We start from the raw sequence: 23275 nt of genomic DNA, 5'->3' as shown, positions 1-23275 counted from the left end.
TTCGACTCGGCAAGCCTGCAAGAAGGTGTGGGAGCAAATTCAATCCTAAAAATTCATCGCCGAAGTCGCAACCACTTTTTCGAAATGTACAGTACATCTATTTTTTCAAAGGCGGTTAGACCTCTACTACTATAGAAGGAGACTGTACTGGTATTGGAGACGTGTACTTTTATAGTTTCTGGGAAGATTGATTGCCTGAGTTGGGTGGCAAACAACTCGTGATAATGATACTGTAAGGCTGTAAATACATCCAGCCATGGTAAGAAACAGTGTAGAAAGACACGAAGGTGATAAACGGGTAAGAAAAACGAAGTAAGGTGGATCCTGGTACCTGTACCCCGGTAATGGCCATCACATCATTCCGCCATGTACTATTATTAGAGACTTGTCCTTTTATATTTTCGTTCTACACTCAACATGTACTACATGTACAATTGTATGTATGTGTATTTGTATTTGAATTCGCAAGTACACACGGGCTACAAGCCCAATTACATGGAAGCGAATGCCATAATGAGGCCAATTAAGAAAAAAAAAGGTGGAGGAAGGAGGAGGACGGTAGCAAAGCAACAGGGAGGACAATTCAGGACCAAAATCAACAATTGCACAAATGTGAGAGCACCTGAGACCGAGGGTACCTGTGGAGCGATAAAATGCCAAGCAAACAGAAGAAAGGAAATCACAAGCCAATACACGCTAAACTGCACTTGAGTTAGAATGAACGGGAAAACCGGAGCTCAACAAAATTATAACGTACAAAGTCATAATAAGAAGTCAACTGGATGAGAAGTAGCACAAGCAAACATTTCCTGACAACGAGAGGGGCTGTAACTACAGCCACAGCAGTAGCTGCTGTAGCAGCAGCAGCAGCAGCAACAGCAGCAGCAACAACAACAACAACAACAACAACAACAACAACAACAACAACAACAACAACAACAACAACAACAACAACAACAACAACAACAACATCATCAACAACAACAACAACAACAACAACAACAACAACAACAACAACAACAACAACAACAACAACAACAACAACAACAACAACAACAACAACAACAGCAACAGCAGCAACAACAACAACAACAACAACAACAACAACAACAACAACAACAACAACAACAACAACAACAACTACAACAACAGCAGCAGCAGCAGCAGCGCCGTGCAGACTATTCCAAGGGGAGTATGGGACTGTGAACACAGAAGGCGGGAGAATTCACGGAGTTTGCAGATCTAGCCCGCCAGCGTGAAGCATTGGAGACGTAATAGTATTGGAGACATGGTGTGCATTTAATGGGGAAAATGCGTAGGCGTTAACGTCCAAGCAAGCAAAATAGCCTGGCCACGCACTGGACAGATTTGGTCGGGATCGTGTTGTGACAAGGATATGTCAGAGAGATATTTAGCATGCTGTCCCAGTGCGGAATGTACCGACTTGCTTGCGCGCTTCCAACAAACATAAATATGTCGTTGTATCTATCTCGAGTACTTCCTCTCACTGAGTCTCAGACAAAAGACATCACACGCCTGCAAATCCTTTGTCATGTTCTCAACTTCAACACAGTCATACATAATATTATACATTCAGAATACACACGTACTTCCTGTGTGGCCGAGACCTGTGAGGGTGAGCGGAAGGAAGTCCATTTCCATTGGGTAAAGTTGAGATGATGTAGAGTGATGGGAGTCATGGTGGACGGGTGCGCAGTCCCTTTGGATCAAAATGATGAGGCGAAGGGGATCGACTGGTCTCATTCACTCCAACGCTTCGTATTGATTCACTCTGAACCCGTTACTGGACACTGGAAGACTGCTAACTGTCTTATTTATAGCTGGCTCTCTTCCGATTAATACAAACTACACAAGTGGTTAGATCACTTGTACTTTTGTGTCCAAATCCTTTTCAATATAGTTACGTATCCTGTTTTCAATCACTACAAATTACCTTGGCATTGGTGATACACTGTATATCCGTCAGCCAGGATGGTTTAGATCTTGTCCAAATCGATGGTTATTTTTGGAAAGATAGTGGCCCTAAATCTTTTCCATCACAGTTCGACTTCTCCAGAACCTCGTCATAGTATAATATTATGATCGTCTTAGAATGGCGGCGAGAATAAGCCATGGCGATGATGATGATGATGATGATGATGATGCTTTCGCATGTGATTTTTATTTCATCTAATGCACAAGTCACAACGTCTTCCCGTCAGACCATTGCCATGGTTTCTACAAAAGATGAACAAATGTCTTATCAATAAAAGGGTTACACACAAACATAGAAGGCGAACAAACCAATTCAATTTAGTTCAAGGCAGACGTGTCGGAGCATGCTAAGTTTTACGTGATGCATGTGAAGGGTAAGGAAAGCAAAAGGAACTTGGGAAGGGCATGATCGGCATCACATTTATGCCGATGGGAGTCGGAGGGACAAATACGATTGGATAGTGTTACCGTACCCACTCATGAACAGGTGACTGAGTATTCAGTACCCGCTGCACAACCCAGGAGCAATGGTCACCAGTCGGATGAACCTCAGAGCTCTGCCATCGATACTTTCAGCAGAGGAACACAGACTTGGAAATATGTTATTTGTGTCATCATATGCCCCTTTCATAACCAAGATGTCCATACAAGACAACAACAACGTAAACTCCCATCATAAAGCGGTGTGATGGAGCCTCTTGCTCGGTCCACGACCATTCATAGCGGTTATGATCTACTCAATATCTCGAAAGATGATAGACAGTTTTAATCGTCCTAAGTGTTCATCCCTCCGTATCTTTACTCTATTCACCATAGGACAAGACTGAACCTACTTTGCATTCACCAGAGATATAATCCTATTCATACTTCCCACCCGCTGCTTTAATCTATGCCTGCTTACTTCACAATACCATGTAGTAACTCCTCCTTCCTTTCTTCGCCATCTTTGGGTGAGGGTTTGCGAGATGCACTGGGCTAAGCAAGAAGGTAGCAATGCATGTTCTTTCTGGAGAGGTAGAATGTTCTAGTACCAACCGAGGGCCATTCAATGTTTGTTCTTTCCTTCACTGACCCAGCTGCCCTCGTATCTCACTTCCTATTAAGCTTTTGCTTCTGTTCAAACTCATGTTTCTTAGTGGTCTCCTGCTCTCAAGTAGATACGAAAAAGAAGAAAACCATCAACCATCAGTCAGATATGCGTGGAACAAGCTCTTCAGATTTCGTGCATTATCTTTCGCCCTGTGTGATATGGATCATTGATGTGAAGATTGCGACTCTACGGCACCTAAGAATGCATAGCCTGCCATTAGGACCCACAGGACAGGCTCTTCCCTCCCCTACCCCGCGATGCTGACAATGTTGCGATGCTACGACGCAATAGTTAGTAGCTCTCTGTTGCGAAGAAATTTCTCCGCTATGCCTCCCGACCACAGCCGTAAATTACGTGTCTTGGATACCATTGGCTGTACTCGAGTAATCGTTATTGGTACTTTATCGCTTCGACTCTCTTCATTCCGTGATAAATTGGAATGGGTGCTGTTGGTGTCGTGGAACATGGTAACGATTCCAACACCAGGTCTGCAATTATTACAAATGTTCTTAGGCATCTGGTATCGTCCCATCCCCACTGCGATTAGCCGTCCAGGTTTGGTGCCTCTCATCAAATGCAATCATAAGTATTCTGAGGAAGCGAGTGAATGCTGAGACAGCTAACAGCCATGTCATATCCTACTTGATAGGAGCGGCCGGTATGTATTGGTGTGCCATCGAACAGAGACTTGATGAGAACTTGATATCAAATTCCTCGCTACAATAACCATGTACATGTTCGTACGAGTACATCTACACTATATGTACTTTCACTTCCTTTCTCTTTGTCTCTCTCTCTCACACACACACACGCAGTCACGCGCACGCACGCACACACACACCCACACGCACACACACTCTCTCTCTCACACACACACTCCCACATACACTCACACACACACTCTCTCTCACACACACACTCCCACATACACTCACACTCCCTCTTTACCACTGTCTCAGCATCGGTAATGTATGAAGCACACAGAGCTTACTTTTTTGACGCGGTCATCTTTTATCAGTTGCACTTGCAATGCTGTAGCTAATACAGGTGTCAGCGAAGGGTATGGTGCAATCGCCCACTGCTCAACACTGTCTGCTTATGTGCACACCAAATCAAACCACATCGTGTGGATGAATGTCACCACACAATCACATAACACTACTCACCTCCCCCCCCCCCTCCAGATACATGTACTTTGGAGCCGTTGCTAGTACAACTCCACTGTTTGTTGCGAGCAGAAGCGAGACAGCGTTGACAGGCGTGATATGTACAAGGTAATGGAATAATCATAAGAAAGTGTCATGCTAGGGGTTTCCGTGATATTGTCTGACAGACGACGCAACCACATCAGGATAGGAAATACGGAATATGAAATATAGGCAATTATCTATTGTCTCATCGGATCGAGCTTCGGTATGCATAGGCGTGTTCCTGTGACTGTCTGAGGAAGTTCCATTCTTTCTGCGTTTTTCTCGCAGAGATCCCCCCCCCCCCCGCATCACCCGTACTCAAACGACCTCAGTCCCAATGTTCACAACTCCGTGAGTGCTTGCTGCGTAGTAACAAGAGCTTCTCTTGTGGCAAACCATGAGACTGCTCAGTGGTATAGTCAGGGAGATCGCACAATGATTCATTGTAATGCCTTCCCCGCCTACACCCAGAGATCGCGCAATGATTCATTGTACAGTAATGCCTTCTCCGCCTTCACCCAGACTGCATAAAATGTCACTCCAACTTTGCACAGCTCTACATTACTAAAATACTACTTGAAGTACACACTGCTCAGAGAATAGCAGTAGAAGATCACAGTCACAGGCATTTTGGAGAAGCATGACCTGGGCTGACATTACTTATCTTACACTCCACAGGCCTGGAAAAAGGCATGATTTGTCTGTGCGCAGCTAAGCGCGATATAGGACGTGTAGTGTCTAAGTGGACCCTACACGAACCAGTGCAGGGCTAAGGTGGTCCCGCGGAAAATTGCCAATACCTAAGCACCGCCGCTTGCGTCATAACTCAAACAACTTTCCTTCTGCTGGTGACGTTGACTCTGTGAACTTGAAAATCACAAAAGAATCTACCTTCACCTTCTCCCAGAGCAACAGCAACAGTAGCATCAGCAGCAGCAGGAGCGCCAGCAGTAACACTCCAAGGCCGGGTTAGCATCATGAACGGGAAAGAGAACGCACTGTTCTAGTACAGGCCACGGGTCCACCGTGCGTTGTTTAGACAGGCTACCCCGCACCGTGGCCACACTCATCATTGCCACATCACATAACCTATATGAGGCAGTGGACGCCGCACGGCAGCACCAATTGGAGAAGCATAATTTCAAGTTTCAATAACGAGAAATTTCGACGCGGCCACCAATCTAGGTCTCATATTGCCCGTCTCTGCTCGTTTCTTTCAGTCTATCTTGGGTTGGTATGATGGTCACTTTGTGCACCAACTTGAAAACGACCAATAATTGACATCAGAGACTTGAAAGATTATATTGCACTTTGACTGCAGAACAAAGCTGAAAGCGTACTGAGTTCTGAGCGGAGGAAGGATATTGTTCTGCTTTAGAGGCGGTGCGAATATCGTGCTCTGAAAGTGTTCAATTATTACTTCTACCCTTTGAGAAGAAATTTCTATTTTTCAGATAAAAATGCAGCCTAGAGAGCTATTGAATAGTGTCTTCGAGGGTGACCATGCCTCACCAGTGTATGCCTCACAGGGAAATTCAACTTCAGTGGCAACAACCAATTCATTGCTTAGCCTGACCGATGCTAGTTCAGGCACAGGTGCGGCATCATCGCTGTTGGATAGTGCTGACATTTCGGCACTCGGTCATAGTTACTCGAACTTGCAGTATGCGACTGGTAATGTCACACCGTTCCCGTCTCAACTGTCTTTGAATCACTCTCACGGCAGCCAGGACTTAACCATCGGTAACACTCCACACACACCGATATCACCCCATTTGGCCGGGCAGACTGACGGGCATTACCAAGGTAAGAATTGTAATGGCTTCCAAAGGGGCTTGGGATCGGGGTAGAGCCATCAGCCGTTCTGTTTTCCTTCAATATCTGAAGGAAGTTCCTTCACTGGGCTTTCACCAAGCCGTCCGAGGCCTCCACAGACACTCTGAAAATAATGTGTTACATGACAAGCTAGCATTGTCACTTTGGCAGCACTTCCGCGAAACAGACCCCAAGACGTACATGTCAGCTGTCATCCGACTCACAACAGCCTGTCAACTTAGATGTAGCTTTAGTGCAGAGACATTGTACTTGAAATGTCCAGTATAGAGATGTGTGCAATAGTGGATGCGTGAATGGGCAGTATAATAATTTTTATCTCAAAGTCGATTGTGAGTATCTGCGCTACGAGCAGCGTGCGCGCAGAACAGCAATAATCTCATCCGCTGTGCCTCATCGTGTAGCCGAACACATACACAGGGGCAAACGAAACAAAGTAGGTACAAATTGCGAAGCAGCAGGGTTTTAGTTTGTGCCATTCCGTGTTTTTACAAACTGTGTATGCAATCGAATCGTGTCACAAGAAGCGATTCTATTCGATCTGATCCGGGCGCGCGTCTTGTGATCTTGCCTGCGAGTGTAGGCTAGCGAATGCAAGGCCTTCCCGAGCCCCTGCTATGATAGTTGATCGATCGCATAGAGCGACAGGATACGCGGCCATATAGACAGAATGTGATCCATCAGCCGTAACATTCTACACGATTGCAAGCAAGTGCAATTCCAAACAGGTGCATGGAATGCTGGGGCAGGGTTCGAGCAGACTTCGAGAACCATCGCAAGTGGAAACAACGCATTCAGTTACGCAGAACACTGGATAACTGACCTAACCCTTTACAACTAGCGCTTCAATGTCGTTCAGGGTTTCTTCAACTTCTATTGCACTTGCAACGGAAGTAACAACTTTAGACGGGGCTAAGGTCGATTTCCACCAATTTGTAAATGAGTACCCTCAACATATTTGTGAACTTCAAGCTACATGTATGGTATTGGTGACCGTTAGATATCTCAGTTGCCATCCTCAACCACCACTATGACAAGGGCGGAAAACTCCAGGAAAAGTCATACTGCATGCAAAGCCCTGGCATTAATTTTTTGTTCGTACCAGTCATACATGTGTGCACTCTTTTCCACTTTAAAAATGTGTTCGATAGCCGGTGTAGGTTCGTGCTTGCGCCTGCTTCATCACCTCCAATACGCACTGAAGTCGCTTGCCATACTGCACTGTACGTACTCAATCTGCGTACAGAACTGTTTCGTCCTTTGTGGACTCATCAGCGCAGCACAGAGGAAATGAGCCTGAACCTGATAGCAACGAAAAAAAATTCCAAAGCCAGATTTCAACCAGGCCCGAACGTACCATACTGTCCTGTACGTAGAAACTAAACCCACTCTGACTTTATAAAGTATGCTTAGGAACAAATTTTATTTGTGCTTCCTTTTTTGTGTTTCCAGAAAATGGGCAACAACTGGGTAGTGTGCGAACGCATAATCAGCATGGGAATGCATTTCAAGACCTTCGCCAAACCAAGCACAATCCGCCGACATCATCACTGAGAAATGGCGCGACGCATGGTGCAAGGCAGAGCCACGGCTGGAGTCCCAGCGACACAGGTGCAGCGCCTCTCAGCCATGCATTACAACACCGTGTCCACGCTACTGTCTCACACAGCTCCTCTACCACGTCTGAAACACATGCCCAACATGTACGTGTACCCAGTTCCCAATCAGGCTTCGATCAGCCCAATCCACTGCTGCAAAATGGTCAGGCAATCAGTGAACCTATGGGAATCAAAGGACTAGTGGTGAAGGCGCCTGCGCAATGCAACAAGAGGTGAGGGTTTGTACTGCAAGATCGGGCATTCGTTTTTCTATTTCTTTATCACAGTGCACATACCTACGGAATAAGGGAAACAAAACAAAGACAAAACAAAAAAACACAATGGGTTTGCAGGCGCTACATGAGCTGCGCCGGTGAGGTGCGGTGGACTCCCCTCACCAAATGTCTCGGGATCGGCGTACACAGCAAGCACCATGGGGGGGGGGGGGGGGGAGGAGGAGGGGGCGAGATGACTGACAAGAGGGAGAGAGAGAGAGAGAGAGAGAGAGAGAGAGAGAACTGAGAGAGAGAAAGAGAGAGAAAGAGAGAGAGAAGAGAGAGGGAAAGAAAGAGAGATAGAAGAGAGAGAGAGAGAGAGAGAGAGAGAGAGAGAGAGAGAGAGAGAGAGATAGAGAGAGAGAGATAGAAAGGGAGACGCTACACCAGAAACGAACTGTGAAGTACCGCGATGTCAAAATATGTCCTGACAGGTGATAAGGTAGTGAATACGAATTCCGTATAGTCCTGACAGACGTTACGACGAGAGATATTCAGTTTTCCGGTTCGGCAGAGTGTTCCGCATGATTACATGTGTCACGTACATCCCGGAAAACAGCAATCATTGTCCATGATAAGTTATCCAACCAGTCATGTTGTGTACTGCCTGCTAGATACGCGTGTATGCAAACGTATTGGGCGCAGGCTTCGGGAGGAAGAGGGGACGGGTGCTAGTGGTGTGACAAACAGCTACTAGGAAAGACCGAAATGCAGATATGGACCATCATGAAACATCAGAACTACGATATCAACCATATACTCATATCAACCATGTAACCGAATAAAATCACTCAATTGTAGCTGTATCTGCCAGGATATTTAGTTAATCGATTTTGTGTCCCATAATTATTTCCTTCTGGTCCAATCCTCACAGCTGCAGCTTGTGCAGCAAAGACATCACTGGTGGCTCGTACTGCCAGACATTCGGCAATATCGCCATCCATCAGCAGTGCTGCATGTGTGCAGTGTGTAACACGCGGCCAGCGGCAACGGACGCCATGTTTATGCAGCCCAACGCCGTGATGAAATGCTTCTGGTGTACCAGTGGTACTGCAACAATACCAGCCACTGAGCGAGATTCCGGTGTGGTGCCTCATTCAACAATGCCTGCTACAACAGAAGATTTACAAAGTAAGACACTGACGATAGATATAATTATACTTGTGTAAAAATCACACATTTCTATCCATCGCTCCATGTCTTGTGTGTCATTGCTCCATCTTTGAGCACCCGTTTCGCAGTTGTGGAATCTGATCTCACGCCATGTCTACATGTATGCAATGGGTCGCTATGCGTCTGAATGAGAGTCACCTCTGGTATAATAACAAGAAAAAATTTCAATCATGGTGCATGGATCACAGGTCCACGTTATTATTGCACATTAATTTTTATTGCATATTAATTTTGTGTTCTGCATTATGTTGTGTAGGCATGCTCATGTCTCCGCCATTGGAGTTAAGTCCGACATCGCACCAACACTCCTCAACGCATGTGTCATCATCTCTGCCTCAACACCAGACGCCACAGTTGGGTATGAGCATTGCAGATCTGTGGTCTGGTCACACACACGACGCGGAATTCGATTTATCACCAGAAGCAGCTTCACCAAAGGGCCAAACAACCAGCGAAGGACACATACGCACCGTGAGTGACAGCGCCTCCCCTGGACTTCAAAATTCGGAGAGATCTCGTTCAGATGAAGCAAACAAAGAACGAGGTCCTCGCACACACATCAAACCAGAACAGCTTTCCGTGCTCATGAACACGTTTCAACGCAATCCCAAGCCCCCCAAACATGTTCAGGAAAGGGTTGCCAAGGAAACTGGTTTGACGAAGAGAGTGGTGCAAGTATGGTTTCAGAATAAAAGATCTAAGGAGAAGAGAATTCGCATGATGCAACGACCTCAGTTCTCCGATCTAGCCTTGTACAACCTAATGTCTGGCAACATCCATCCCAGCGTATATTTCAATCGGGCAGCTGTTCCACCATATATGTACGATCAGTACCACCTAGGTCAACCCATGCCTGCACCCGTGGATGTGAAGAACGACTTTCAAACATCTGAATGTCCTCAGCAACATGCCCAGCCGGCACAGCTCGAACAGCCAACATTCAATGGCCATAGTGGATTCGTGGACAACACTGCAACCCTAGCTGATGGTCAGCGCACCACCGGCAAGGACACGCAAACGAAACTGTTGCACCCGGCTGCAACACCACGAACGGCTCGACCACACTATGCAAACAGATCATCGCAAATAAGTTTAAGTGACAAAGCTGCTCACAGACTAGATTCATCAAAACGAAACTGTTGCACCCGGCTGCAACACCACGAACGGTTAGACCACACTATGCAAACAGATCATCGCAAATAAGTCTAAGTGACAAAGCTGCTCACAGACTAGATTCATCATACAATCTGCCATTGAGTGCCAGTTCACTATAGTCAACTTACGCCACATATCATACACATGCCATTTTTCTGATCAAGTCCTGAACAAGTTTTGAAATGTGAACAAGTTTTTTCAATATAATATATCCTATCTACTTGAACATGTAGCTAGTACACTCGAAATCATGTCACGAAGTTCAAAAGAAGCTTTCGAACATGTGAGGAATGAACTATCAATATCATATTCTTATAATTTATCCATACAAGAAATAGTTTGAAGATCTTGATTGACATAGAAATGAAAAATATCATTTGTGCACTCATAACCATGTATAAACAATTAAAATGAAACAATTCCAGAACGTTTTCGTGTGACTATCATCAGTGGGACATCGTCACATAATAAGAATCACTAAAACAACCAGTTATATATCTTGATTGACAATAATTATTGTTACAGTGCGCATGTCACTCATGGAAGGATCCATGGGCTTAACAATTGACAATGGCACAGTGAATATTTTGTCATTTTTAAAACCATCAGAAAGTATTCTAACAGTGTGGTGATTTTGCATTCCTTAACCATACTCACGAGTATCCTATAATGTACTGTACATGTTACATTGTAAGAAGTGTGATCAACGCTGCAGGATCACACTGTGTAGCCATATGGGTTCCCACGTCTTCATTAACAATAGTATGCAATTAGTACGGGTCACATGCCGATGTTGAATTGGCCATTCGAACAAATTTTGAAAATTAATATACATGTAGATTATCATACAATCTTCGTCATTCTTTGAGAGCTGGAACAATCAACCTTTCCGGGCAGGAAGGCAGCAATGCCTGTTCATTCTTGTGAAATAGAATAAAATACACCAAACAAATACCGTCTCCAGATAACTGAGAGAGAGAGAGAGAGAGAGAGAGAGAGAGAGAGAGAGAGAGAGAGAGAGAGAGAGAGAGAGAGAGAGAGAGAGAGAGAAGAGAGAGAGAAGAGAGAGGGAGAGAAAGAGAGATAGAGGAGAGAGAGAACTGAAAGAACTGAGAGAGAGAGAGAAAGAGAGAGAGAAGAGAGGGAGAGAGAGAGAGAGAGAGAGAGAGAGAGAGAGAGAGAGAGAGAGAGAGACAGGGAGAGAGAGAGAGAGAGAGAGAGAGAGAGAGAGAGAGAGAGAGAGAGAGAGAGAGAGAGAGAGAGAGAGAGAGAGAGAGAGAGAGACGCTACACCAGAAACCAACTGTGAAGTACCGCGATGTCAAAATATGTCCGGACAGGTGATTAGGTAGTGAATACGAATTCCGTATAGTCCTGACAGACGTTACGACGAGAGATATTCAGTTTTCCGGTTCGGCAGAGTGTTCCGCATGATTACATGTGTCACGTACATCCCGGAAAACAGCAATCATCGTCCATGATAAGTTATCCTACCAGTCATGTTGTGTACTGCCTGCTAGATACGCGTGTATGCAAACGTATTGGGCGCAGGCTTCGGGAAGAAGAGGGGACGGGTGGTAGTGGTGTGACAAACGGCTCCTAGGAAAGACGGAAATGCAGATATGAAACATCATGAAACATCAGAACTACGATATCACCCATATACCCATATCAACCATGTAACCAAATAAAATCACTCAATTGTAGCTGTATCTGCCAGGATATTTAGTTAATCGATTTTGTCTCTCATAATTATATCCTTCTGGTCCAATCCTCACAGCTGCAGCTTGTGCAGTAAGGACATCACTGGTGGCTCGTACTGCCAGACATTCGGCAAGATGGCCAACAATCAGCAGTGCCGCATGTGTGCAGTTTGTAACACGCGGCCAGCGGCAACGGACGCCATGTTGTTGCAGCCCAACGCCGTGATGAAATGCTTCTGGTGTGCCAGTGGTACTACAACAACACCAGCCACTGATGGAGATTCCGGTGTGGTGCCTCATTCAACAATGCCTGCTACAACAGAAGATTTACAAAGTAAGACATTGACGATAGATATAATTATACTTGTGTAAAAATCACACATTTCTATCCATCGCTCCATGTCTTCTGTGCCATTGCTCCATCTTAGATGCTGAGCACCCGTTTCGCAGTTGTGGAATCTGATCTCACGCCATGGTTACATGACGGATTGGGTGGCTATGCGTCTGAATGAGAGTCACCTCTGCTACAAAAACAAGAGAAACATTACAATAATGGTGCATGGATCACACGTCCGCGTTATTATTGCATATTAATTATTATTGCATATTAATTTTGTGTTCTGCATTATGTTGTGTAGGCATGCTCATGTCTCCCCCATTGGAGTTAAGTCCGACATCGCACCAACACTCCTCAACGCATGTGTCATCATCTCTGCCTCAACACCAGACGCCACAGTTGGGTATGAGCATTGCAGATCTGTGGTCTGGTCACACAAACGACGCGGAATTCGAATTATCACCAGAAGCAGCTTCACCAAAGGGCCAAACAACCAGCGAAGGACACATACGCACCGTGAGTGACAGCGCCCCCCCTGGACTTCAAAATTCGGAGAGATCTCGGTCAGATGAAGCAAACAAAGAACGAGGTCCTCGCATACACATCAAACCAGAACAGCTTTCCGTACTCATGAACACGTTGCAACGCAATCCCAAGCCCCCCAAACATGTTCAGGAACGGGTTGCCAAGGAAACTGGCTTGACGAAGAGAGTGGTGCAAGTATGGTTTCAGAATAAAAGATCTAAGGAGAAGAGAATTCGCATGATGCAACGACCTCAGTTCTCTGATCTAGCCTTGTCAACCTAATGTCTGGCAACATCCATCCCAGCGTATATTTCAATCGGGCACCTGTTCCACCATATATGTACGATCAGTACCACCTAGGTCAACCCATGACTGCACCCGTGGATGTGAAGAACGACTTTCAAACATCTGAATGTCCTCAGCAACATGCCCAGCCAGCACAGCTCGAACAGCCAACATTCAATGGCCATAGTGGATTCGTGGACAACACTGCAACCCTAGCTGATGGTCGGCGCACAACCGGCACGGACACGCGAACGAAACTGTTGCACCCGGCTGCAACACTACGAACGGCTCGACCACACTATGCAAACAGATCATCGCAAAAAGTTTAAGTGACAAAGCTGCTCACAGACTAGATTCATCAAAACGAAACTGTTGCACCCGGCTGCAACACCACGAACGGCTCGACCACACTATGCAAACAGATCATCGCAAATAAGTTTAAGTGACAAAGCTGCTCATAGACTACATTCATCATACAATCTGCCATTGAGTGCCAGTTCACTATAGTCAACTTACGCCACACATCATGCACATGCCATTTTTCTGATCAAGTCCTGAACAAGTTTTTAAATGTGAACAAGTTTTTTCAATATAATATATCCTATCTACTTGAACATGTAGCTAGTACACTCGAAATCATGTCACGAAGTTCAAAAGAAGCTTTCGAACATGTGAGGAATGAACTATCAATATAATATTCTTATAATTTATCCATACAAGAAATAGTTTGAAGATCTTGATTGACAATAATAATTGTTACAGTGCGCATGTCAGTCATGGAAGGATCCATGGGCTTAACAATTGACAATGGCACAGTGAATATTTGTCATTTTTAAAAACCCCAGAAAGTATTCTAACAGTGTGGTGATTTTGCATTCCCAAACCATACTCACAAGATTCCTATATTGTACTGTAGATGTACATGTAGATTGTAAGAGGTGTGATCAACGCTGCAGGATCACACTGAGTAGCCATATGGATTCCCACGGCTTTATAAACAATAGTATGCAATTGGCACGAGTCACGTGCCGATGTTGTATTGGCCATTCGAATAAATTTTGAAAATGAATATACACAACAGAACAACAAGGACAATCAAGGCTTGTTTTCTGCTCCTTGAAGTCCTTGTTGTTCTGTTGTGTACTACGCTCTGCCTTTGTGGTGTTGAGCACTGTCAGCACTCTGGGTACGTCCTTCGGAAAATTAATATACATGTAGATTATCATACAATCTTCGTCATTCTTTGAGAGCTGGAACAATGAACCTTTCCGGGCAGGAAGGCAGCAATGCCTGTTCATTCTTGTGAAATAGAATAAAATACACCAAACAAATACCGGCTCCAGATAACTGCACTTTCCTAAAGCGGATTCGTAGTCCTAAGATACTAGTATTGTCAACATAAACCAGCTTACCCCCCCCCCCCCACCCCCCACCGGTTACCCTCATGACGTGCATTTCCTTGTTGTCATTATTTCACATTGGCATTTACCTGGATTACTGGGAATCCCGGTCAGTGATGATTACTTTGCGGATAAAAGTGACACACACACTTCAAGTAAAAGACATCTTCTCGTTGCTGTCAGTCATGCTGTTAGAGTGTCATAAGAAACACGGCATGCACATGTACATGTACAGTGCATAGCCGATCTGCGTTTGGTGTGGGTAGACAGTGGAAAGACTGGACATGTGTGGGCTGTGGGATGATCGTTTTCCGGGAATGTTTTAGGTGCCTGCCCTTCTCTAGACAGGTATGGCTCCGCGCCTACATGAACATACGTGTACTTGAAGTATTTAAAACAGAATAAATCACATGGAAACGAGTTACATGTATGAAGCAACTATCTACGACTCTAACAAGATAATGTGCATAGTATGCGTGGATAGTTGCTTCATAAGTTTCATACCGCGTTTTCATCTGATTTCTTCTATTTAAAAAAGATACAGTTCAGAGTAGAGCCTACACGCTCTCTTCCATTGACACTGCAATAGTTCAACTCATTTGACCATAATCATTCCAACGTTTCGGCAAATTGCTTCAACAATGGTGTGCAAGTTCCCAAACCAGCATTGATAAAAGCCAACAACTCCCCTGTAAATAAGAGGGTGCGAGAAGCAGCGCGAAAAAGAGCTCAGCTAATAGCGCAAACATCGACTATCAGTGGAGGGGACTTCAGCTGAGGTTAAAAAAAACAAAAACACTTTATTCAGCACCGAATGTCATGATAATAATAATTATTATGTCCAAAGCGCACAATTGTACAGCAAGACAGGCAATATCAGGCAGGAAAACATACACAGCCTGGAATTCAGGTTGTGGCGTTTCCATGGAATGCTTGCAAATGCCCGATTGGCAGCAGACACTCTGGCTGCGATGTCTTCTGCTGTGCCTAGCATACTCCCCAGCAGCTTCACCGATTTCCAGGAATCATCTTCCTTGGTCACAGTGAAGTATTGACTATTGAGTTTTTGACACGTTAAGATTCAAATTGTCATCCGAGAAACGGGTTCACACACACGGACGGTTTCTTCCACCGATGATCGCTCGTTCTGATGGGCAGTAGTGTTGTCTGCGTATTGTGAGAAAGTTGCTGGTAGGTCTGACTCAGGTAGAGCTTGCTCTTGGATCATGACATTCGCCGCTGAATAAAGTGTTTTTTATTTTTTATTTTTTACCTCAGCTGTAGTCCCCTCCACTGATAGTCGATGTTAGCGCTATTAGCTGAACTCTTTTTCGCGCTGCTTCTCACACCCTCTTACTGACAGGGAGTTGTTGGCCTTTATCAATGCTGGTTTGGGAGCTTGCACACCATTGTGAACCTGATTGTTAAGGCAATTTGCCGAAACGTTGGAATGATTATGGTGAAATGAGTTGAACTATTGCAGTGTCTATGGAAGAGAGCGTGTAGGCTCTACTCCGAACTGCTTATGAAACCGCAGGAAGCCTCCCCACTTTTACTTAAAAAAGATATGCAATGATTACACAGCAATGAGGCAAAAAAATCTCTTGCCGCTGTTACTCGGAGTTTCATGTGAAACACTCATCAGACAGCATATGACCAAGACTAACAATCACTAGAATAATTATTATACGGAGGGTCTTGAGAAAAGAGGGCAGTTGTGATGGGGGTACAACATTTCAATGGGCGCTTTCGATTACACGTTTACACAATTCTGGAACTGGTTTTTTTAAATTCTGGAATGACCAGAATGAGCGGATTCCGGCCTTGTAAACGAACGACTGAAATTCACAACGCATTTTATTCATGTCATGTCACAAACACAATTGATGAATCGTAAAAAAGAGATCACGTACACCCTCGCGCGCACGTGGACCCAGCATCGCGCACACGCCGGCCAGGGAGGCTCTTCGCGCGCTTGAGTCATGACCAGACCAGTAACACACGGACTGTGCAATTCTGGCGCCAGAATTAGAGAAATTCCGCCCTCTCTTCAGAATTGACGGATTCGACGGAATTGGATAAAATCAATTCTAACGACGGATTTTGTCACTTTTTGTGTATTAAATCGAACTGTACATCAACAATAACTAATTCTAGAATTGACCGAAATGCGTGTAATCGAAAGCGCCCAATAGCGCGAGGAAAAGGAGGCGACAAAAATCAGCGTGATTATAAGAGGAAAGAGATGTTGAGAGTATAGAGCATAGGGTAGAGGAATAGTGCGATTCTCTGGCAACACATCAGTATAGATTTGTGCTGCATTGCATTGTGACCTAGGGCTAGGGTGGTAAAAATTGTGATGGGGATTGTGCGTAGTGGGAATCAAGGTGGCAAGTATCGGGGAGGGGGGGGGGGGGGGAGAGGCTGGAGGGAGCTAGAGAGAGAGACAGTCGAGTACAATAAGCACAATTATTAAACAATACTATAGAATGCAGCTTTAGGAAGATCACAGTGAGTTCATTAGTCAATGACACGACCGGTGAATGTTACAATTTGTTCAGAAACGCCTCACCCTACACATGGCTGAGTGGTGTAAAAAGACCAAAATTCCGCAACAGGAAGACGAATGTGAAGAAGAGGTTGGTGCGACTGCGGCGATACAGGGAGGCGAATACCATTGTAAAGGTACCGGACCATGAACATGCAGACACACATATGCCACCGACCTTTCCGCATGTGGAGAGTTTTCGACAAGCCCTCCAAGGATTCGAAAATAAATTCTCGGAGGGCTTGTCGACAACTCTCCAAATGCCGACCGGGTCGGTAGCATATTACTAGATCCTTGCTTCTGCGCAAGAAGAACAGGATCTATAGACTTTTGAGCTATCATTTGTTTTCAGTTTATCGTTGTGGAGTTAGTAAACTTAACGAAACTCCAGTGAATTAGAACGTTCAGTCTCTACTCGAGTTTCATGCTTGCTGAAGCAATCATCTGGAGACAATGTTCACGAAATTGGAAACCTCCTTGATCTAGTAAAAGGCCTTGATTCATCGTACTGTGAGATGTATAGTGTTCTGTAACTCTTCGGGCTGTTACCAGATTGGCATTCTCACGGCGGGCATCGCGATTCCTTGGTCTCCAAGGTCGCATACCAAAGTACAGAGGCTTCGTACTTGAGTAGGCACCAGTACTAGCAGTAGTGCGGGTAGGTGCAGCCACCTCCCACTTGCTAATCCTCCGCACGGTACAGCAGAAGGCCGTGGCTGGTGTTGAGCCTCTTTAAAAGGTATCCTCGGGAGGCCAGCCGCCCGCCATCATATGTGTCTGCTCTGACAAATGCGTACAATCTTATACGCCTGCGGCAACCTGCGGATCTTTGTGACCTCATGCCGACAGGCAGGAAGCAGAATTGTGCTTCGTCCCCACGATCACAACACGACGCTCAAACCAGCATCAGCTGCTGTCTGACTTGCCCCCACGTCCCCCAACGTTCTCCGCCCATCGCGTACAAATGGAGTAGTGAACGAATGGAATAGACCACTAGCTCACATGGTTCCTGAGCTACACCAGTCCACCAGTCCTGCATCTCAAAGCTTGTGACTCAATGTACCTAAACCATAGCACCTGTTTGGCAGATCGCATCACGTGGCGCAACCAGCCAGCTGCGAGCGGCAGTACGGAAAGCCCTAACTCCATATCTAGTACAAGCGCGACAAAGCATGTCATGTAGGCATGTCAAATGCCTATGTCTGCAAGACGAAGACCAAGGTCCAATGCCACTTGCGTCACAGCAACTGGCTCTGGGGCACTGATTGTCTGTAGCATCTGAGCATACTCTCCATTGCTGATTTCACCTTCTCTCTTTCTTTGGTCACTCGCGCGCAGACATCCATAACCCTACCATAATAACTCACACGGATTCACAGAAAGAGAACGTGACACCACGCACTTTGTTGATGTAACCCCCTTCATGCACACAATGCGTACGCTATTTCGCACATATACAAGTATGTACAAAAGCAGGTAGCGATCCACTGGATAAAAGTGCTCAATACCATCTTCGATGGAGCTATTAATTCTAAAACCGTTCAACAACAAAGCTACCAAGATCTCATTTTGCACTTCCCTCTGTTGACGCTTCAAAATCGCTCTATTGACACTGCAAAATCGCTCTGTTGACGCTCCAAAATTGCTTATCATCTCCCTCCCTCCCTCCCTCCCCCCCCCCCCCCTCTCTCTCTCTCTCTCTCTCTCTCTCTCTCTCTCTCTCTCTCCCTCTCTCTCTCTCTCTCCCCGTAGCTTTCTCCCTTTTGAAATTCGCTTCCATAGAATTGGGCACCATTGCCCGTTTGGCCTTGCGAAGCAAAATAAAAATCAACAACAACAACAACTCGGAGTTTCATGCATCATGCAATCATCAGGCAAAATCTACCATGGAACTGCAGCACAGCAGATTGGGCTAATAAGATGATAGTGCATCTGTGGGAGGAGCCCGAGGTAGAAGATAACTAGGCAGGCAATAGAATAGTTGGTGTCTGGATGCCTGTACTACTGCAGGACCAGTTTGAGTCCGGACTAGGGAACCCCACACATAATGGTATGTATGAGTAATGCTATGTATGAGTAATGGTATGTATGAGTAATGCTATGTATGAGTAATGGTATGTATGAGTAATGGTATGTATGAGTAATGGTATGTATGAGTAATGGTATGTATGAGTGATGGTATGTATGAGTAATGGAATGTATGAGTAATGGTATGTATGAGTGATGGTATGTATGAGTAATGGTATGTATGAGTAATGCTATGAATGAGTAATGGTATGTATGAGTGATGGTATGTATGAGTGATGGTATGTATGGGGATCCCTGGACCGGGCTACAGGTCAGTGTTAGGTTATGTCCCCGCCCAGATAAGGCTGTACTTTCTGGCATGTACATGTATTATTATTATTATTATGAAATGACCCAAAGGCAATGTGCCTATCGAGGGGTTCATTTGATTGAAAGAACAGTAGATGTAGATGTACGTACAAAGAGAAGTAGGGATTGATGAGGAGAGAAATGGGGAAAATCAACTGCAAGGTGGCGGAATTCCGTTGATTGCATAAGCATAGTCAGCTGTAAATTTCCTGAGGGCAGCTTTGAACTTATAGAGCGAGGCTTCCGATGTTAGACTGGGGGGTAAACAGTTCCATAGAATAGCAGTTCGGAACATGAAGAGAGACTTAGACAATGATTTAAATTTGGGAAGAATGATTTTATTTGGTCGTCGCTCACTATTCGTAATCTTGAAATGGAAATCAGCAAGGTAATCACGATGATGGAAAACATATCTGTGAAAAGTAGTGAGACTGATGATTTGACGACGGTATGTGATCAAGGGAAAAACAAAGGTTAAAAATCCAAAGAAGTGTGACACATGACGCGTAAGTATTACAAAAAGTGAGAACTAAGATAAAGAGTAAGTGGAAACAACGCATTCAGCTATGCAGAACAGATGGATAACTGACCTAACAATTTAAAACTAGCGCTTCATTGTCGTTCAGGATTTCTTCAACTTCTCTTGCACTTGCAACGGAAGTAACAACTTTAGACGGGGCTAAGGTCGATTTCCACCAATTTGTAAATGAGTACCCTCAACATTATATTGAGAACGTCAAGCTACATGTATGGTATTTATGACCGTTAGATATCTCAGTTGCCATCCTCAACCACCACTATGACAAGGGCGGAAAACTCCAGGAAAATTCATACTGCATGCAAAGCCCTGGCATTAATTGTTTTGTTCGTACCAGTCACACATGTGTGCCCTCTTTCTCACTTTAAAATGTGTTCGATAGCCGGTGTAGGTTCGTGCTTGCGCCTGCTTCATCACCTCCAATACGCACTGAAGTAGCTTGCCGTACTGTACTGTATGTACTAAATCTACGGACAGAACTGTTTCGTCCTTTGTGGACTCATCAGCGCAGCACAGAGGAAATGAGCCCGAACCTGATAGCGATGAAAAATAAAAATTTCCAAAGCCAGATTTCAACCAGGCCCGAACCTACTGTACTGTAGTGTACGTAGAACCTAAACCCACTCTGACTATATAAAGTATGCTTAGGAACAAATTTTATTTGTGCTTCCTTTTTTGTGTTTCCAGAAAATGGGCAACAACTGGGTAGTGTGCGTACGCATTATCAGCATGGGAATGTATTTCAAGACCTTCGCCAAACCAAGCACAATCCGCCGACATCATCACTGAGAAATGGCGCGACGCATGGTGCAAGGCAGAGCCACGGCTGGAGTCCCAGCGACACAGGTGCAGCGCTTCTCAGCCATGCATTACAACACCGTGTCCACGCTACTGTCTCACACAGCTCCTCTACCACGTCTGAAACACATGTCCAACATGTACGTGTACCCAGTTCCCAATCAGGCTTCGATCAGCCCAATCCACTGCTGCAAAATGGTCAGGCAATCAGTGAACCTATGGGAATCAAAGGACTAGTGGTGAAGGCGCCTGCACAATGCAACAAGAGGTGAGGGTTTGTACTGCAAGATCGGGCATTCGTTTTTCTATTTCTTTATCACAGTGCACATACCTACGGAATAAGGGAAACAAAACAAAGACAAAACAAAAAAAACACAATGGGTTTGCAGGCGCTACATGAGCTGCGCTGGTGAGGTGCGGTGGACTCCCCTCACCAAGGGTCTCGGGATCGGCGTACACAGCAAGCACCATGGGGGGGGGGGGGGAGGGGAGGAGGAGGAGGGGGCGAGATGACTGAAGAGAGAGAGAGAGAGAGAGAGAGAGAGAGAGAGAGAGAGAGAGAGAGAGAGAGAGAGAGAGAGAGAGAGAGAGAAAGAGAGAGAGAGAGAAGAGAGAGGGAGAGAGAGAGAGAGAGAGAGAGAGAGAGAAGAGAAGAGAGAGAGAGAGAGAGAGAGAGAGAGAGAGAGAGAGAGAGAGAGAGAGAGAGAGAGAAAGAGAGAGAGAGAGAAGAGAGAGGGAGAGAAAGAGAGAGAGAGAGAGAGAGAGAGAGAGAGAGAGAGAAAGAGAGAGGAGAGAGAGAGAGAGAGAGAGAGAGAGAGAGAGAGAGAGAGAGAGAGAGAGAGAGAGAGAGAGAGAGAGAGAGAGAGAGAGAGAGAGAGAGAGAGAGAGAGAGAGAGAGAGAGAGAGAGAGAGAGAGGGAGATGCTACACCAGAAACCAACTGTGAAGTAACGCGATGTCAAAATATGTCCTGACAGGTGATTAGGTAGTGAATACGAATTCCGTATAGTCCTGACAGACGTTACGACGAGAGATATTCAGTTTTCCGGTTCGGCAGAGTGTTCCGCATGATTACATGTGTCACGTACATCCCGGAAAACAGCAATCATTGTCCATAATAAGTTATCCAACCAGTCATGTTGTGTACTGCCTGCTAGATAAGCATGTATGCAAACGTATTGGGCGCAGGCTTCGGGAGGAAGAGGGGACGGGTGGTAGTGGTGTGACAAACAGCTACTAGGAAAGACCGAAATGCAGATATGAAACATCATGAAACATCAGAACTACGATATCAACCATATACTCATATCAACCATGTAACCGAATAAAATCACTCAATTGTAGCTGTATCTGCCAGGATATTTAGTTAATCGATTTTGTGTCCCATAATTATTTCCTTCTGGTCCAATCCTCACAGCTGCAGCTTGTGCAGCAAGGACATCACTGGTGGCTCGTACTGTCAGACATTCGGCAATATCGCCATCCATCAGCAGTGCTGCATGTGTGCAGTGTGTAACACGCGGCCAGCCGCAACGGACGCCTTGTTTATGCAGCCCAACGCCGTGATGAAATGCTTCTGGTGTGCCAGTGGTACTACAACAACACCAGCCACTGAGCGAGATTCCGGTGTGGTGCCTCATTCAACAATGCCTGCTACAACAGAAGATTTACAAAGTAAGACATTGACGATAGATATAATTATACTAGTGTAAAAATCACACATTTCTATCCATCGCTCCATATCTTGTGTGTCATTGCTCCATCTTTGATGCTGAGCACCCGTTTCGCGGTTGTGGAATCTGATCTCACGCCATGGTTACATGTACGCATTGGGTCGCTATGCGTCTGAATGAGAGTCACCTCTGCTACAATAACAGGAGAACACATTACAATCATGGTGCATTGATCACACGTCCGCGTTATTATTGCATATTAATTATCATTGCATATTAATTATTATTGCATATTAATTTTGTGTTCTGCATTATGTTGTGTAGGCATGCTCATGTCTCCGCCATTGGAGTTAAGTCCGACATCGCACCAACACTCCTCAACGCATGTGTCATCACCTCTGCCTCAAAACCAGACGGCACAGTTGGGTATGGGCATTGCAGATCTGTGGTCTGGTCACACAAACGACGCGGAATTCGATTTATCACCAGAAGCATCTTCACCAAAGGGCCAAACAACCAGCGAAGGACACATTCGCACAGTGAGTGACAGCGCCTCCCCTGGACTTCAAAATTCGGAGAGATCTCGGTCAGATGAAGCGAACAAAGAACGAGGTCCTCGCACACACATCAAACCAGAACAGCTTTCAGTGCTCATGAATACGTTTCAATGCAATCCCAAGCCCCCCAAACATGTTCAGGAAAGGGTTGCCAAGGAAACTGGCTTGACGAAGAGAGTGGTGCAAGTATGGTTTCAGAATAAAAGATCTAAGGAGAAGAGAAACGAC

At 45.3% G+C, this 23275-nt stretch overlaps 2 protein-coding genes across 2 annotated transcripts; both read left to right on the top strand.

Annotated features, from left to right (window-relative positions):
- The first annotated feature begins 5060 nt into the window (after positions 1-5060).
- LOC135810160 (uncharacterized) lies at positions 5061-11036 on the top strand. The gene is made up of 4 exons (XM_065323629.1): positions 5061-6081; positions 7561-7939; positions 8856-9112; positions 9411-11036. Exons 1-4 carry the CDS (start codon positions 5736-5738, stop codon positions 10355-10357), a joined length of 1929 nt encoding a protein of 642 aa, XP_065179701.1. The 5' UTR covers positions 5061-5735; the 3' UTR covers positions 10358-11036.
- Positions 11037-12031: 995 nt separating this feature from the next.
- Positions 12032-14135, top strand: LOC135810889 (pituitary homeobox 2-like). The gene is made up of 2 exons (XM_065324295.1): positions 12032-12345; positions 12650-14135. Exons 1-2 carry the CDS (start codon positions 12147-12149, stop codon positions 13153-13155), a joined length of 705 nt encoding a protein of 234 aa, XP_065180367.1. The 5' UTR covers positions 12032-12146; the 3' UTR covers positions 13156-14135.
- Positions 14136-23275: the final 9140 nt, after the last annotated feature.

The sequence above is a fragment of the Sycon ciliatum genome, chromosome 2, assembly GCF_964019385.1.
Source record: "Sycon ciliatum chromosome 2, ocSycCili1.1, whole genome shotgun sequence".
In the NCBI taxonomy this organism is placed as follows: Eukaryota; Metazoa; Porifera; class Calcarea; order Leucosolenida; family Sycettidae; genus Sycon; species Sycon ciliatum.
This window is presented reverse-complemented; position numbering and strand designations above follow the sequence as displayed.

Bases quoted from the DNA above. Each gene is read 5' to 3' on its own strand.
- LOC135810160 (XM_065323629.1), top strand. From the start codon at position 5,736: ATGCAGCCTAGAGAGCTATTGAATAGTGTCTTCGAGGGTGACCATGCC. The intron at 7,940-8,855 runs GTGAGGGTTTGT...CAATCCTCACAG, and splicing joins CCTGCGCAATGCAACAAGAG to CTGCAGCTTGTGCAGCAAAG. The intron at 9,113-9,410 runs GTAAGACACTGA...TATGTTGTGTAG, and splicing joins TACAACAGAAGATTTACAAA to GCATGCTCATGTCTCCGCCA.
- LOC135810889 (XM_065324295.1), top strand. From the start codon at position 12,147: ATGGCCAACAATCAGCAGTGCCGCATGTGTGCAGTTTGTAACACGCGG. The intron at 12,346-12,649 runs GTAAGACATTGA...TATGTTGTGTAG, and splicing joins TACAACAGAAGATTTACAAA to GCATGCTCATGTCTCCCCCA.